Source organism: Panthera pardus, unplaced genomic scaffold (assembly GCF_024362965.1).
Source record: "Panthera pardus isolate Hobbes unplaced genomic scaffold, ASM2436296v1 HiC_scaffold_25, whole genome shotgun sequence".
Classification (NCBI taxonomy): Eukaryota; Metazoa; Chordata; class Mammalia; order Carnivora; family Felidae; genus Panthera; species Panthera pardus.
In genome coordinates, this window is record NW_026526821.1 from 33,943,696 (window position 1) to 33,962,872 (window position 19,177).

Here is a 19,177-nt window from a genome sequence, read left to right on the forward strand (position 1 = left end):
ATCAAATTCTGTAATAAGATTTAGGCACAAAGGTGCTGTTAGGTCATCATTTACAAACCCTTTTATCTCAACCTGGGCGGAAGCATGCCTGTAAATGCCATGCAATACTCAATGCAATGATGCATACAAACCAACTTTCCTGAAAAACAGTAACAAACTGAAAGTGGGCAATATTTTGATCTTTCACATTATGAGGAGGTTACAGGGGATTAAAAAGTCAACATGATGGGTTGCATTTACTTCAAGACAAGTATTGAGATTAGGCCCAGCCCAGCAAGAGAAAGGGCTGTCCAAAGCAAGGCACACATTTCTCTGTCCAGCCAGGCCCCTAGATGCAACCAGACTTAAGCACAATTTTTCACCCTCTCTAAGGATTGTTCATACTTCTCTAGAGGGGTAGAATAGCCAATTCCAAGATGATTCTAAAAGGTCATTAATCTTCTCATTACATCTCACTGTCTAGTCCCTGAGATCCCAGAGATATATGTGGACCAGAAGACATGATCCAAGAACAATCCACTGACATCTTTGAACATAGCTGATTATAAACATGTGAATCTCTACATTTCCAGGGCATTGTATATACCTGGTGCAGTAAGTGCTCAATAAATATTTGCTGAATAAATAAATGAAAAAATTAAAAAACATATATAGTCTTTATTTGAGAAAAGTCATTTTCTATATATTTGAAAAACATTCAGGGGTGCCTGGGTGGCTTAGTTAAGTGTCCAACTTCAGCTCAGGTCTTGCAGTTCTTGAGTTCGAGCCCCACGTCGGGCTCTGTACTAACAGCTTGGAGCCTGGAGCCTGCTTCAGATTCTGTTTCCTGCTCACTCTGCTCCTCCCCTGCTTTTGTGCACAAGCTCTCTCTCTCTCTCTCTTCCCCCCCCCCCTCAAAAATAAATAAATTTAGAAAAAAACCGTCATATGGCAGATGTTACTGGGACAAGCAGTTGGTAAACTTTAGGAAAAAAGAGGACATTTATTATTAAGTATACTTTGACAGGCATTTCTGTGTATTAGATAAGAGTACTGCCAGAGGATTCAGCAAGACCAACCACAAATTAACCATGTGACTTTGGGCAGGCAGCTTAATACTCACTCCATGCCTCAGCTTCCTCAACTGCAAAATGGGATAATAACACCAGCTACCTTAGAAGGTTGTTGGGAGATTAGATGACTTATATAAAACAGGTACATGTTAAGAACAATTATTAATACCAATTACATTTGTAATACACTGTTTGGTTTCCAAGACACTTTTATGATACATTAGCTCATCTGAACCTTACAACCTCACTGTCAAACAGGGAATGCAGATTTAAAGGACCTAGCTTAAGGTCACCTAAGACCACACAGAGTAAGAACCCAGATGGAGCATTTAGTTTTTGTTTTGTTTTTTGAGGCGGGGGGGGGGGGGGTGCTTCAGGGGAAGAGGGAGAAAGAATCTCAAGGAGCCTCTATGCCTAGCACAAAGGCTGACTGGAGCTTGTTCTCATATCCATGAGATCATGACCTGAGCCAAAATCAAGAGTCAGATGCTCAACCAACTGAGCCACCCAGGCTCCCCCCATCTTTTATTTTTTACATACCAGTCCCTAGTCTCTAGACAGGCTATTATATAAAGTGAGATTTGGGTAACATTGATCCCTAGATATAAAAATGCCACTGAGGTTATTTTAGATATTCCATTTTTTATGTAGCTGCTACCCACTGGAGACTGAGGGACTATGAATGCCATTATTTCTGAGATTTAATCAGAGCTTTTTGTGTTGGAGTGCACCAACATCATTCATTAACTTAGTGCATTCTTTGGTGGTAGAAATAAGGCAGCTCTGAGTCTCTGGTGTGGGAATTGGCCCACTGTTGTTTCTGCTTTTCAAATTATTAGTATTCTTTTGTATCTGAAGGACGATGATTTAGATGGTAATTGAGAACCTACTACAGGAAGGTTCTTCAGGGACCAAACGAATACAAAGAAGAAAAGTCATGACTTTCATGTGCTAATGCACTCTCTGTGTCTGTGTAAGTACGTGTATATAAATGTAATCTTTCTGTAAAACGCATGATGAAAATCATCAGAAAGGACTGATCATGATCTTTATTTATATTATTTAAAACTAGTTCATAATGTCAATCTTCTAAGAACTATAAAAGGGTTGACCTGCCATAACTGTCTTTTACATTCAAATTAATCCTTCTTTCATTTAAGAGCCTCCAAAAGGAATTAGAACCTTTACAGTCATGAAAACTATATGACAGTATCTTATCTATTTAGGCTTTTCCCAGGTGCCAGGGGTATATAAAATTAGCAAGCTTCATAAACACATTTAAAATGCCGTATGGCTAAAACACAGACTTGAATATTAATCCAAGGTTTTTAACCACTTTGGGAAACAAAATTCTAAAGCATGTTTTCGTCATCCATGTTATGCAATTCATGCATAAATTATACTTAGTTTCTGTTATATGTAAGGTAGTTGAAGGCCTGTGATTACTTTGATTTCATGAACCAACTGAATTTGGTGTGAGATTTCATTAAGTACATGAAACACATCAGAGAAAGGAGTTAACTTAAATACATTTCGTAGAAATAAAATTTTACTAAAACTACATTTTTATTCTCCCAATAATGTGCAATTTTTCTTCTTCTGTTTTGGCTCAAATTTCACCAGTGTGTCCCCATACATTCTCTTTTCTCATCCATGCAGAGATGAGATGGACAATGACTGATACAGTCGATTTTCACTTAGAACTTATTTTGCCCAAAATGCTCAAAAGAATATGTGATAATGAAGATGAAAGGGTAAACGAGGGTCATTTTTCTGTGCCTTAATACATGAAACTAAATCAAAATGTCTTAGCTGATGACTTAACTACATCAAGTGTCATTCTTATATCTGGAAAACATGGGAAAACTCATAATAATCCAAGAGTTGGAAGGCTTATATTTAATTTGATTTCTTTAGAAGATCATTTCTAGGGCATTTTATCATAAAATGTAGAGAAAAAATAAAAATGGATAACTCCACAAAAATCATGTTATGTGCTAGAGAAAATAGAATTCACTCCATGGGGGCTCCTTGGTGGCTCAGTGAGTTAAGCATTTGACTTCATCTCAGGTCATGATCTCAAGGTTCTTGAATTCAAGCCCCGTGTCAGGCTCTGTGCTGACGGTTCAGAGCCTGGAGCTTGCTTCATATTCTGTGTCTCCCTCTCTCTCTCTCCCCACTCACACTTTGTCTCTCAAAAATGAATAAATGTTAAAAAAAAATTAAGGAAAAAAAAAAAAAAAGACAAACCCTCAATGAAGGCAGGGACTGGTATATTGCTTATACCGAGCCAGAACAGAGCCTGGCAGGTCCTGGACCACAGTAAATATTTAATACATTAATGAACAAATGGGAGATGATAGTGACTCTCCTTAGTATCTAAGATAATATATACAGGTGTTACCTCAGTGATACACTTGAGGAAGCTCTTGATTAAAGGAACAACTAGTCTATTGAATAATAGACTGTAATAGACAGTAATTCGTTTACTTAAAGTATTTATTGAATGTGATAGTTATTAAGGCTCTGGAGATAAACAGGAAAAAGAAAAAATTTCTTTCTCTACTGAAAAGCTTATTGTCTAGAGGAAGAATCAGAGAAGCATATAAATTAATTTATAATTACGAGCTGTGATAAGGGCCAGGCTAGGTACAAACAAGGCAAAGTGAGAATTTTCCTGGGTGGTTGGGGTGCAGAAAAGGCAGAGCACCTGTATGAGTGGTGAAGAGTGTCAGGAATGAGCATATAGCAATAATGCTCCTCATCTGGAGAATCTAGAGACGATAAAACCATGGGTGGGTCGTTGAATCCCACAGGGAAAAGGCCTCCCTTAATGGTGCTGGCCAGCTGACAGCCTAAGCATGAACCGGCCAGGCTTTGTACCTTCCTCCCCTAGGTCCCTGCTATTCTCCTAGGTTTGCAGCAGGAACTGCAAAGCTCAGGCCTGCGTTCTAGTTCTGGCCTTGCCAATCACTTCCTAAGGATCTGGCCTTGGCCAAAGCTTTAACCTTTTCAAGTTTCATCTCCCCTAGTTGATGAGAATGCTAACTCTGCACCAGATTGCTGGGATGATGAAATAAGACAGCATTCAGGACATGAAATGGAAGCAATGTAACTGTTTACTGTGACTGAGATGATGATGATCATAGAGGTGATAATGTGGATAACCCTTTGTGGAAACAATCTGAAATTAAATACTTCTATGTTCACTTATGAGCTATTCTTTTTCGTGTTTTTAAATACCCATAACAGTACCCAGGGCAGTAGTTTTCAATCAGAGACATTTGGGAATGTGCATAGGGAATGGAGATGATTAAAATTTTTTTGATGTCACATGAACACTAGAATGTGATGGGTAGAGGCAGTGATGCTGACGGTTCTGCAACAGGCAGGCCATCCCCACATATCAAAGAACTGTCCAACCCAAGATGCCAACAGTGCCCTGATGAGAACCACTGCTGAATGCCTGACAGAGAAGAAGCATTCAGGAAACATTTGCTAAATAAATGAATGCTGTATCTGCTATTTATTTCCTTCAGAGCACAGTAGATTGACTGTCCCTTGAAATCAAAGAATGTTGTTCATTCGTTTTCATCTTCCAAGACCCCCAAGTCTAAACTTGAAACATAACAAGCATGTAATGACTATCTCTTAAACATTCAATCCACACATCACTATACTCTATTAAACTTCAAAAAATTATGACTATCTGACAAGCTAAGGTGATGCTGCTTGAAGACATTCTCTTCGGGAATAAGAAGGATTTTGGAAAAAAAGTACTAAAACTTAGAGGTTCTAAGGATATAAATGAGGCTTCCCTCCATCACAGTGACTAATTTAAATTAGAATCAAGTCAGAAAAGGTAGTATTTTATAAAGATCTATAAGCTTTACAGAGGTAAATTAACCCAAAGATATACTTTTCTTCTGGATATCAGTTTAAAAGTAGGCAGGTCAGGGCCCCTTGGGTGGCTCAGTTGGTTGAGTGTCTGACTTGATTTCAGCTCAGGTCATGCATGATCCCAGGGTCATGGAATCGAGCCCTGAGTTGGGCTCCATGCTGAGTGTGGAGCCCAGTTAAGATTCTCTCTTTCTTGGGGCACCTGGGTGGCTCAGTCGGTTAAGTGTCCCAACTTCGGCTCAGGTCATGATCTCATGGATAGTGGGTTCAAGCCCCACGCTGGGCTCTGTGCTGACAGCTCAGAGCCTGGAGCCTGCTTTGGATTCTGTATCTCCCTCTCTCTCTGTCCCTCTCCTGCTCACACTCTGTCTCTCTCCCAAAAATAAGTAAACATTTAAAAAACTAAAAAAAAAAAAAAAGATTCTTTCTCTCCCTATGCCCCTCTTCCCTGCTTGTGCTCTCACTATATATATAATAAAATAAAATAAATATTTTTTTAAAGAAGGCAGATCAAAATTAAGCTACTTGGATATCTACTTATTTCTTTGGGGTGGGGGGGAAACACCAGAAAAATATATAGAATGTACATTTTTGTGTGTCAAAAGAACAAAAGCGGTATTCTCAAGAACTGATACAATGGGAACCAAAAAAGTTTAAAATAGTAAAAGGTTACAAAGTAACTGAATAAAGGATAGTATGAAACAATGGAAATAGAAAAAAAGAAAACTTCAGAAGGTATTCTAAAGATTATATGTACTCTTTCCTAATCCTGAGAAAGGGCAAACTTTTCATCAGAGGTTAGGATGAGAAAAGTACAGCAAGCCAATCATAGAGACATGGCAGAAATAGGGATTAAAATTATAAAACAATATATGAAAGCAAACAAGAAGAGAAAAACTGAATATACAACAAGCATTAAAGAAAATGCAAATAATAATGGGATAATTTTTCAGATTTTTTAAAAAAAGTTTTCAGAATTGAAATGGTGAATTACTACAAATATATTTTAACTGATATTTCCCCTTAACAGAGAAGTGCTTTTTAAACATTGAAAATTCAATTGCAAGTTTCCAAAACAATTGACTGTTTTTAAAACAAAGAAAATATAACAAATTAAATTTCATAACAGGAGTAGAAAACACTGCTAGGTCCTTAAAAACAACTGAAATTATCAATACCAGTATAACCAAAAATTGTATTATAGGAGCTTTGTATGAAGTGGGATATGAGAAAAAAATCCCAGAAGAGAAGTAGGATATAAGCAAATGAACAAATAAAGAAATGTCATTCACAGTAATGTCAAATTTTTCATACTATCAGAAAGTCTCCTAATTGCTTCTTTAGAAAAGTTAAATGCATCATCTGTAGACCCCTCACAATCTCCATTTATTATGATCTGTTTACTTGAAAAAAGTGTTGAAACGGTAGCTAGTATTAACACATTTGGCTTTTCTCTGTTCTATACATCAGCAAAAAGATTCTGATAAGGCTATTTGAGTGAATTCTTAGAAATTTACGGTAGGCCTGTAGTGGTTGAGAATATAATGAATTTTCTATTTTTTTAAGAAAAAATAAAAAATTTGTGAAAATAGAAAATAAGAAAAAATAGAAAATTTCCTCCCTTTGTGAAAGGGAGGAAAGGGGGTATCACAAACAGATAAGAGCAACAATATTTCTTCAGGACTTAGGTTCTATTATGTAGAAAAAATTTGGATACAATGGTTTAAATCTTCTTTCCTTTAGAGCCTCCCTTCATAGTGACTTATTCTGAAGTGTACCCAATGAAAAGGGAACTTCTAAAATGATCTTAGGCACAATACAGCTTACTTCTGGGTTCTAAGTCCCATCTTTCATCACAGCCCAACATATTCCATGCGATGGACACATGGCAAGTTTAGATCAATTGGTTACTATGTCTGGGCTTGAACATTTATGAAAAGTTTAATTTGACAGTCGACGTAGCCAAACATACGAGTTGTTGGCTGTTGCACGTTTACAAGCTTCACATGGCTTACACTCACCTGACCTTTAGCTTGTTTAGTTCTTTTACTAAGAAAAAAAAATAGAGAGATGGTTATTCCAAAAAGGAGCTATAAAGGAGTTGAGGCCTTTCTGTTTTGACCTTCATCATGTACATACACAAACTCAGTTTTAATCAGAAAACTGGCATCTACAAAGCTCCACCGTATAAGCACCTACTCTCAAAAAGAACTCTTTGTAGTACTAGCTGACAAAATGCAGTCTAAAATCTTACAATTATTACAAACATGACAGTCTTGAATAAAGCTCCACTTACGTTAAAAGCTTCTCTCTTAAATGGAAAATGACCTCTTCATCTTCATCCTCCTCATACTAAACTCATTAAGTAGTTTAATAAGTGCTTCATGACTACATATTTCCTTAATCATTTCATTGGTTCATTATGACACCAAAGGCATTTTACTTTCAGGTCTTTCTATCACCTTCTTCGTGGACAAAAGGTAAATGCATGTTTGAAGGGGTAATGTGTACTATGTTCTCTGAACAGCGTAATCTGCTAAGGGACTTGTAACTTTGGGCCCTGATCTCACACTGAGGTTTTCACTCCATACGCATCTATTTGCAACTGAAATTGAGAAAATCAAAATGTGGTCTTGGACAAATAAAGGAAAGATCCAATTCTGTGTGTCTGTGTCCTCAAGGTAAGATTAATGGCAAAACAGTAGTGATCAAGTATATACATGATCTGAAACTACAGTCTAAGGAGTTAAGGTATCATTTCTCCAGATGTTCTTCATACTCCCCACAAGCCCACCGTGATGGTCTCTGAAGCCTGTTCAAACATCCTCCCATGGTCTCCTTCAAGGCTTTTTCCAAAGGATCACTTTCTTCCTAGAAGTTAATTTTAAGCCATGTGCCTGTTCCTAACTCAAAACTGTATTTTCCCATCTCCTTCAAGCAAAGACACTATCCACAGTTTACCTTCTATTGTTCAAAAGGGGCGATGTACTAATGTCCCTTTCTTTATTACACTAGCACAATTATCTACCCAGAAATCTCTACCTCTAAAAATGATAAGGAATATCAACATTTATTTGAAATCTTGTTCTAAAACTTCAAAAACACCCCATCTTCCTGTTTTATTTTTCACAATGACATCTCGGAGAATTCAAAATGAAAACCAAAATACTTTGCACTAGCTGGTGTGCCCTTCACGGTCTGTAATTATCCATTCAACAAATATCCTGCGTAGCCCGTGCTACGTATTTGTACTGCGCGTTAATTTCACTGAATGGCAGCCCTTTTCTCTTCGTACACACCTGTACCAAAAGCACGCGATTTTCTCACAGATTTCCTCCATTTCCCCCGACTCCCCTTGGCACGCTGCCCACCCCATCCCTCAACTCTTGCCCCCGCCCCCACCACCAAAGGCAGGGGGCTTAGCAGGCGAGGGGGGCGGCGGGTGCGGAGAGAGGCGGGATGCTCCGCACCCGCAGCTGTCACCGCGGAGGGCCTGGCGCGCATGCGCAGCGTGAGCAGGCGGCCCCCGCGCGGCGGGCCGCCGGGCGAGCAGTGGCGGAGCCCAGCGGGCGGTGCGGACTCCACAGCGGCCCGCGCGGCTCTGGGAGGGCGGGGCCCAGGGGGGCAGTGTGGCGTGCGGGACGTGCGGGCACACTCACAATTTCAGCATCCACTCGCCCTCCATCACCAGCGTCCAGTTGGAGGCGGTCATGGGCCGCACCCAGCTCCGCTCCTCCGGCAGCGCGGCCTGCGCGGGGCCGGCCTCCTCCGCCACCGCGACCCGGGCGGCCAGGAGCGCCGTCAGCAGCGGGCCCCAGCGCCCGCCCGCCATGTTGGCGCGTGGAGCGAGCCTCCTCGGCAGGGGACGTGGCGAGAGGAAGCGATGGGCCCGGAGCCTCGCTAGCTCGCAAGCCCGGGCCTTTCCAGGTAGTCGGAGGTGGTGCCGGGCCGCCCCGCCTCCGCCCCGCCGCACGAACAGTCCCAGCTTAGAAGGCGGGCAGTCAGCGCCGCCTCTTATCCGCCTGGTCCCGCCGAGGCCACGCCCCCTCCCGCCTCCCCCTGCCGTTGCCCCGGGTGTCGGTTGCCTGGGCAACGGCCGCCCTTTCTTTCTGACACCACTCCCCCCTTCCCCCCCGAAAATAAACAGATGACCCAATGTTGCCTAAGTTAGAACAGGCGCCTCATGCACCCAGGCTCCAGTACTGAGGTTGGCGCGCGTGGGGTTTTCTAAAGAGAATCGCGGCCAGTAATTAAAAAATTCACCCCCTATTCAGTGGCAGCGAGAATAACAAGAATGGACTGCAAAGTAAACCTATTTATAATGAGAAGATGGGAGGGTGTTTGGCCGTGGCCTCTTGCTGGGAGAGGAAAATTTAAGTACTCTCTGCATGTGTATATTGAAGTATCACTACCTTATTGGAGATAATAGTGAAACCGAACTCTGCAATTGTATCTTTTATTAATTTAAATTTTAAAAGAAACTTTTAAAACATGAGTACTAACATAAAATGAGTCAGTGAATAAAAGACTATTGGCAGTTGGAATTACATGGGTCTCGCACGGCTCTTGGCTACAGTTCATCAGATCTAAAATGAAAGTAGCCTAAATGATTTCCAAATTTCTTTGCAGATACACATTAGATGCATCTATACCTTGAGATCACCACACCCTGAGTATGTATGACTGAGTTACAATTAGAAGGTGACTGAGCTTTTTCAAAGTGTGCTTTATAAAAATTTGCTAGCTGTGCAAAGCATAAAACTGAGTAATGTGGTCAATACATGGTGAAAAAGTGTGATTTCTATCCTGGGCTTACAACAAAGACAGCTATAAAACTAACAGTACTGCAGGGCATATGAGATCAATCTCCAATCAGTACTTATAGGAGAGAGAGGTTTAATTTTGCCTTCAGAGAAGATCTTACTTTAATAAGGTGTTAATTGGTAGTATCTCAATTCTATGTGGAGCTAGCCCTTATAAAAATATAAGACATTTACAATCTATTGTAAATTTGGAAAATGTTCTTGCAATAAATGTTACTAAGAATCACTGTTATTGCCTACAGATCAATCCTATAAACTCATTAGAAAATATTTTGCTTATAAAAAGAAATTTCATACACAGGAATTCTATCATTCTTTTCAGTGAAACTTTTGTATATGATATGTGATTGGTAGAAAAAAGTCTTAAAAATAGAATCTGCTATTAAGGAGTAACAATTTTGGGGGCAGCTGGGTGGCTCAGTTGGTTAAGGATCTGACTCTTGATTTCAGCTCAGGTCATGATCTCATGGTTCATGAATTCGAGCCCTGGGTCAGGCTCTGTGCTAACAGCTCAGAGCCTGGAGTCTGCTCAGATTCTGTTTCCTCCTCTCTCTGTCTCTCCCCTGCTTGCACTCTGTTTCTCTAAAAAAATAAGTAAACATTTAAAAAAATTTAAAAAAAAGAAATAACAATTTTGTTAATTTTGTTGGGTGTGATAATGGTGTTATAACTATATTTTTAAAAGTCTTTATTGGTTACAGATAGTAAAATACTTATGTGTGAAACAATCTGGTGTCTAGAAATCACTTAAAAATACTCCAGAAATAAAATTTGGGGGATGGAAATAGGATGGATAAACATAAGTGATACAACATCAATCTGTGCTGAAGCTAAGTTCATTTTTGCTTTTCTCTACTTTTGTGTATGCTGGAAAACTTGCAAAATTTAAAGTTAAAGAGAGTATCTGGAGGCACAAAGGAAACTCATTGCTGAAGCTCTTTCTCTTTCTAACATAAGACATGTATTCAAGGATTGCATTTCCTGGCTTTCAGAGTAAGTCAGTAGGAAGAAATATAGCAAGAATGTATGGGAGCAAAGGAGCAAAAGGGTTGCACAGAGCAGGGTAAAGGCAACTGCTGTCCAGTGATTGGTATCTGAGCCTTGACACTTCTTACCTATGTGAGTTGGGGCTAAAACTAGTTACCACGGGGTTTCTGTTTAAATGCAGGTAATAATAGAACCTCCACATAAGGTGGCTGTGAAGTTTACATGGGGTAAATATAATGCCTAGAACATGGTATGATTAATAAAGTTTATGTCTTGTTATCTGGAGGCAACAACATACTATAACACTTCTAAGTCTATCTTTCCTAGATTAATGTCAAATTTGCTTTTCATGGTACACAAAAGCCTTCACAATCCAGCTTCAGTCTTGCCCACTTTGCATGCTGCCATTCCCACAATCCTCTGCCCCATAGCTCTATTCCCCATTCCCCAGGCACATCAGGAATCTGCTGAAGTCTTTTGGAGTGTGACTTGAGGTCAGGTTGACAACCTGCTTACCCTTTCTAGGGTTGAAGAGGGAGTTAAAATCCAAGTGTCCTTGTCTCCTTCCCCAGATCTGCACGTTTCTCACCCATGCATCACATTTCTGTCACAGGATATTGGCCATTCCTGAATTTACTGTGTAATCAACATCACATTAATCTAGTTATAGTCATTGTGTCCATAGACAACCTCGGTATGCTGGCATTTTTTGGGCAAAGAGTTAGCTCCCTGCCTGCCCCTTTTTGTAACTTCACTCCAGTTATCTCCTCTTTCAACACCCTTCCTCACCTACCCATTCTGGATGACAAAGTCTTTCGACAGAATCATGTGTGGATCTTTCTGAGTCCATGGCCCAGCAGCGAGAACCTGCCAAAGAACTAGTTTGCATGACTAGCACCTCCCAGAAGAGCAGGGAGGGGTACCCAGCAGTAATGATGCCACAGCCACTGTCTCATTATATCCATGACCTCTAAAATAATAATAATAATAATAATAATAATAATAATAATAATAATGTACTTGTATGCCTTGTTGCTTTTCATTCTGCTCAGAACCCTCTTCTCTAGTAGCCTAGCAAATCATTATTCAGCCTCTATCATGTAGCCCACATTTTACCTCCATAGCCATAGAGAATTAGCTGCTATTTCTTCTCAGATCCAATAGCTTTTCTTCCATATAACTTGGCCACACCCCTCTTTTGTATTATAATTACATGCACTTATGACCCTCTTTCCCCACTACTCCAAAGCTTAGTGCTTTGCCTTATTTATCTTTGTGTGTCCCACACAGCAGAATACCCATCTCCTATGGGTGAAGGAGTAGGCAGCCTCCCACATGGACCCAGTATCTCTACCTCCTGGTGTTTAGGCCCTTGTGTAATTGTCTTCCCTCGAGTGTGGGCTGGGCCTAGTGACTCACTTCTAATAAACAGAAAAATGACAAAAATAATGGGATATCATTTCTGGGACAAGTTTACAAAAACTGGAACTTCCATATCTTTATCTCTGGCTTGCTCACTCTGAGACTCTGTATGGAGAGCTCCATGTGACTAAAGGAGGCCTTCAGCCAACATTTCATGAGGAACTGAGTCCTCGATTCAGTAAGCTTGGAAGAACTTAATCTTGCAAATGAATAACCACGTAAGTGACTTAGAAGCAGATCCTTCCTCTCCTCTTGAGATGACTGAGCCTCATAAGTGACCCAAAGCCAGAGGGACAAGCTTAACTAGGTCCTCTAACCCACAGAGAGTGTGAAGAAATGTTTTTCTCTTTGTTTGTTTTTGTTTTGTTTTCTTTAGTTGGCTCTATGCCCAACATGGGGCTTGAACTCACACCCCCTAGATCATGAGTTGCATGCTTTCCTGACTGAGCCAGCCAGGTGCCCCATAAATGTTGTTTTAAGCCACCAAGATTTGGTTGGGGTAATTTGTTACACAGCAATAGGGAACTAGATCAGTGCTCAATCCTTTTTATGTGTAAAGTACCTACTGACAATTTTAAGAAATTTGGTCCCTGGTACTGGGAGAAAGAGCTTTTACCACTAGAGCAGCTCAAATGGTGATACTGTGGGGCAGCTATAGTCACATGAAGTATACGGTTCCTACCCAGAAAAGGAATTTTTTGGACTGTGATGAGGGGACACTATAGCAGGAGAGAGAGAGAGAGGAAGAATGTGATAGATGCCTATCCAATTCCCTTCTCTTTCTCAGCCTGCAGAAGAGTATGCCTCTACACCCCCTATGCAGTGTAAAAGTTCTGGCTAATGGGCTGCAAGCCAAAAGGATATGTATATACCACTTGAAGACTGAAGCATTTAATCTCTAATGTGAGACCCTCCAGTAGAAGCAGGAAGCTCCTACTGTCAAACTTTTAGAGAAAAGACACAGTCTAGGAATCTACAAGACCAGAGAAGCCTAGGTTGCTAAAATGCCCCACGGAGAACTGTTGCCCCTGAAGGTCCCCTGGATTTTCAGTGGATTTTACATTGGCAAGAAATACACTGTCATTATGAGAAAATTATGAGAAACCTATTCAGGTTAGCTATTACTCCATAACTACCTCAATATCAAGTCTCATGGTTTTGAGGGCTGATGGGCATGGTTGGGTTGTTTTTGCTTGGGTTTCTGCATATGGTGAAAGACATTTGGAAGCTAAGGCTAGAGTTATTTGAAATCTTTTGCACTCTCATATCTGGTACCTGGTATAGAATGGCTGGAACAGCTGGGGACAGATGAGACATCTCTCCTATCCATACATCCTCTCCTTGTGGCTACTTAGGCTTTCCTTCATCATGACAGTCTCAGCGCTGTCATACTTTCTCTAGAGTGAGTTTCCAGAGACCTAACTGGAAGCTGCACTGCTTTTTAAGACTTCACTTCAGAAGTCTGAGAATGTCAGTCCACTACACTATATTGGTTAAACAAACCACTTAACTCCAGCCCAGATTAAAGGGAAGAGGACGTTACCCCATAACAAGAAGCAGGAAAATAAAGTGTGGCCATCTTTCATCTATCAAAAAGTCACCCTGAAAACTTGGAGTTATCACTGAAGGATCATGTAACCCAGTTCTAACTAACCCAGTATCTTCCTTTTAGGACTTGGTCAAGAATAGCTGAAGGGGTGTTTTGGGGTGATATTTCCGGAACGCAGCATAGGAACTACCTCTTCCCTTTTAACTTTTGTTAAAGTTGTATTAGGTATTTATTTGCTGTATTAGGTATTTATTTGCAAAAAAAATAGGTATTTATTTGCAAAAAAAAAGTATTGGAAAAAATGGCTTTTAAGCATTGGGAAGCTATACTCTTTCATGCCGTTTTATTTAAGTACTCATGGGACTTCGCAGGATTTTTGTTGGGCTTATTCCAAAAAGATTCAAAAGAATGTAGTAAGATTTATATAAACATACTCATAAAGGTGAGCTATCTTTCATACTCTGAACTCTTTTTACACATTGAATAATTAATTTAAGAAAACAATTTACAAAGTGAGATAAAAGTATATATTCCAATCCATATCTGCACATATATTTAGAAACTTTTAATGCATAATAGCAAGCAAAGACCTTCCTAAATTGGCAACTCAGGACTTGGTATCAAGAAGATAATGCAATGAGAGATAAAGAGAATATATTCAGATTACGAACTCTATAATAATAAGGTAAGTAAGTAATATACAACAGTTTCCTATTGAGGATGGTTAAACCAATATAGAAATATTAAATAAGCTATGTAGTGCTGTAAAATTAGCCCATGAGGTAATAATAGTACAGGAATTTAATTACACAAACAGATTTGCTAAATGCCTTACAGGAACAAGAGGTGGAGGGAAAATTTAAATAGGACACTTCCTAGAACAGATGGTAGGAGAAACCATGAAGAATGGAAATACATTGAATTATCCCAGGTTAGTGACTAGAAATGAATTCAGAAAAAGGATAAATCTCTACAAAATAGCAATCCCAGGACCACCGCTTGGGGAAAGAGAATCAACCAATTCTCTTGGAGCTAAGGAAGGCTACATACAAGAGAGATATATATAAACCAATTCTCCTCCTATACACCAGTAAGAATTAATTTTAAAACGTAATCTGGACAAGGGGAGCCTGGCTGGCTCAGTTGGTTAAGCATTTGACTTTGGTTCAGGTCATGATCTCATGGTTTGTGAGTTTGAGCCTGGTTGAGCCCCACATCAGGCTGTCTGCTGTCCGTGCAGAGCCTCCTTCGGATCCTCTGTCCCCCTGTCTCTCTGTACTTTCCCTGCTTGTGCTCTCTTTTTCTCAAAAATAAACATTAAAAAATAAATAAATTGGGATGCCTGGGTGGCTCAGTCAGTTAAGCCTCCAACTTTGGCTCAGGTCATGATCTTGCAGTTTGTGGATTTGAGTCCCACATCAGGCTCTGTGCTGACAGCTCAGAGCCTGAAGCCTGCTTTGAATTCTGTCTCAGTCTCTCTCTGCCCCTCCCCCATGCTCACACGCACACTCTCTCTCTCAAAAATAAATATTTATAAATAAATAAATAAATAAATAAAATATAATATGGACAATAAAAAGATAATATGGACAAAGATCTTATTGAAGAGCAATAAAAATTACCAGAAAAAAAAGCTAAAGAAACATGCAAGACATATGAAAAAAACAGGGCGACTTTATATTATGGAGATGTCAATTTTCCCAAATTAGTTTGTAAATCTAATGCAGTATGATTCAAATAACAGCCTTTTATACAGATCTTTTATACAGAATTCTAAAAATTTGTCTTAAAAAGTTAATCTTGGGCACAGGATTTTGAAAAAGATCAATGATGTAAATATTGCCCCTTCAGGTATTAAAGTATGCTATCAAGTTACAATAAAATGGAGGTAAATAGGTAATAGCAAATAGGCAAATGAATCAGAGTAAAGATTCAAGAAACAACTATATATAGACAAATATATATGTATAAGGTGATATATTAGTTAGGAAAAGGTATACTTAGGCTGCAGTAACAAACAGTCCCCCAAATCTCAAAGGCTTAACTCACAAAGCTCATGTCTCTGCCACACAAATTCCATCTTGGATCTAAGAGATTCTTTAGAGAAGCTGAACCCTGGGCAGGGTTGACACAATACAAGCTGCTTCAATCTTATGGCTCTTGCATCTCAACATGAGTCCTCCTCTATGATCAATCATAGTAGAAAAAGAGAAAAGTAAAAGGCTTCAAGAAGCTTTTTTGGCTTCCTCAGTCCAAAAGCTGCACATAACAGTTTGACTCATAGTCCATTGGCCAGGACTAATCATAAGACAGCCTAATTTCTAGGAATGGTGGTTGTCCTTAGAAACTGAAGATTAATGTTACACTAATAATGTCCACAAATGGCACTTCAAATCAGTGAGAAACATTAGACTAATGCACAGTAGTGCTAGGAAAACTTCCTCTTCATCTCTCTCTCTCTCTCTCTCTCTATGTATATATATATATATATATATATATATATATATATATATATATATATGCATCTCTATCATAATCTAAACACCAAAATAGATTTCAGATTCACAAATGAAAAAAGCACAAAATAACAAATGCTCTTTAAAAAGTTTTGGGAGGATACTTCTAGAATCATTGGTGGGCAAAGTCTTTTTAAGTAACACATGAAACATTGAGGTCATAAAAGGATTCTGATAAGTTTGCCACACAGTAAATATAAAATTAAGCCAAACTGGGCAAAATGATCTGAAATATACACAAAGGTTTCATATCCCTAAAATTCAAGAAGTTCTACTAATAATTAAGAAAAAGAAGTACAACCCAAGAGGAAAATAGAAAAGATTATAAATAGCCAGAGAAGAATAAATGAAAATGGCAGATGAATATGAAGAGTTGCTTGAGCAAAATGCTCATCAGGAAAGTATATTTTATAGTTACTAATATAGTTTATTTGGTGATTCCCAATGATTCCTCTTTGGATTCAATCAAGTGTGATTAGAATAAACCACGCCAGTTTCATAAACTCCCCAGTGGACTCTAAATACTTTCCTTTTGTAACTACTCGCCTTCCTCACTTAAAAAAGAAATGTTTATTTTTTTATTTTTGAGAGAGAGAGAGCTAGAGATTCAGCGGGGAGTGGGGGTGGGTAAGGGGAAGGGAGAGAGAGAGAGACAGAGAGAGACAGAGAGAGAGAGAGAGAGAGAGAGAGAGAGAGAATCCCAAGCAGGCTCTGAGCCATCATTGGCACATCATTGATGCGGGGCTCAAACTCAGAAACTGTGATCATGGCCTGAGCCAAAACCAAGAGTCTGACGCTTAATGGACTGAGCCACACAGGTGCCCCTCACCCTCCTCACTTTTCAGTTATATTCTCTGATTACAGGATATTCAGGAACCTGGCATGTTTGTATCAATTTTAAAGTAGGATTAAATGAAAACTGGGAAAGAGGTATGCATAATGTTTATTCTATAGCAGTTGTGTGCCACAAATCTAGCAAACTGTACACAAAAGGGAAAATAACATTAATGAGTCCAAGTATAACACTTGCCTATAATGCTTGGTGATCTCTACTAATCACTGGGCCTAGAGATTTCATTCAACAAATTTCATGGAGCATATATTGTGCATAGGTCTTATGCTAGATTCTGTGAGAGCAAGAGAGGCATGAGTCTCTGTTCTCAATGTGCAAGGCATTGACTGATAACACATTAAACAATAAAATTTAAGTAATGTTCAGAAAATACTAAGTTTTAGATGGTGTAGAGCATTTCAGAATAGGAAGGCTGAGAACACGCCAGTGAACATAATGAACTTGAGTGCTACTCTGAAAAAGACATAGGAATAAAGAGGGGCAGATGGAGAAAATGATACAATGGCATGAAAGTCTAAGAACATCAAAGTTCAACTCTCAACCTTAAAAAAAAAAATCCAAACCACGTTTATTATGAACAAGTATCTGTTATCTTTTGGCATTTGAAGGCTGGGAAATTAGAAACTATATTTGTGTGCTTAACACATTAAGTCAGTATTTATTTTTATTGTAGAGAAGAAACTGGAAGGAACAAAGATGTCCTTTGAGTTTATTGCTCTGCTCCAAGGCAACAAAACATTTTAATTAAACTGTCAGCTCTTGTGTGTCTATACAAGAATTCACTGTACATATCTCATTTTGGTAAATATTTCTTGATATATGAAGCAAATATTTCCCCAGATACTTAAATTATGATTTTTAAAAAAATTTGTTTTGTTTACATTTTGGTGAAGGTAGGAAACAACTGTTCACCACTGAATAAACTTAATTTTATACTCCTAATGTTTAGTCTCTGTCCCTATTTTAAGCTCCTCTTCCTTTGTCATTCTATAAAATTCTAAAATCCAATATTAGACAAAGGTAATCATTAAAATATTAGATAATGCAGGTCTAGAGTTCAATATCTTGCATTTTACCTAAGAAAATGCTTTGGGATAACTGCTAGGGAATAATTTATACGTTCCTGATAAAAATTGGAAAAATAGTCAAAGTCTGTGCTATCAGAGAAAATGTAACTAAAATGTAACTTAAAACAGGAGTCTGTATTTCACCTAAATCACTAGAACAATTTATTACTGAGGAATAAACGGAATACTTTAAAATTATAAATGTTGTAGGATAGATTCTATATAACGTCCTTTTAGGTTAAGCCAGGAGGTATAATGGTAGATGTTTAACAGCCCACATCTCTGAGGCTGGGAAGGCTTGATTTGTTGAGTTTGCCAGTTTCTAAGTTCTGCCACCATGGCTGATTTCAGACCACCAGCTTAATGTCCTCCAGCTGATAAAATTTCTGAAAACATATTATTTGTTCTGTAAAATCTGATACAAGATAACTCCAGCACCCCACTGCAAACACTGAGAAATGATACTATACTACCACTTAACGAAATGCATCTCCTTAACTTAATATTCTAAATACTAAAAGTACGGATTTAAAAACTCTAATAAAATACTTAAAAAAATATATTAGAGGCGCCTAGGTGGTTCAGCTGGTTGAGTGTCCGACTTCGGCTCAGGTCATGATCTCACGGTTCATGGGTTGAGCCCCATGTCGGGCTTTGTGCTGACAGCTCAGAGCCTGGAGCCTGCTTCAGAGTCTGTGTCTCCCTGTCTCTCTGCCCCTCCCCGCTTGTTCTCTCTCTTTCTCTCTCTCTTTGTCTCTCTCTCAAAAATAAATAAACATTAAAAAAAAGACAACATGTACTTGAAAACATCTGTAATATTAAATGTGCATTATGTTGTCAAGTTTTCAGCTTCTACCTTTTATTACCGATAAAAACGGAAACAAATCTAAGTAACACTTACAAATACTTGATTTTCCCATACTAATGGACCAGAAATAGTAAACTAATTTTATTTTCAGATGTTTAGTTTGAAAGTATAAGACTTCCTTGATTGATCTTTTTCTAAGC

At 38.9% G+C, this 19,177-nt stretch overlaps 1 protein-coding gene across 1 annotated transcript in view; it reads right to left on the minus strand.

The window, feature by feature from the left end:
- Nucleotides 1-8,959, minus strand: part of TMX4 (thioredoxin related transmembrane protein 4) — a 49,607-nt gene extending 40,648 nt beyond the window's left edge. Inside the window, exon 1 of the mRNA XM_019462549.2 lies at nt 8,612-8,959. Within this exon, the coding sequence (XP_019318094.1) occupies nt 8,612-8,784 (173 nt within the window). The 5' untranslated portion in view covers nt 8,785-8,959. The remainder of the gene's footprint in view (nt 1-8,611) is intronic.
- Nucleotides 8,960-19,177: the final 10,218 nt, after the last annotated feature.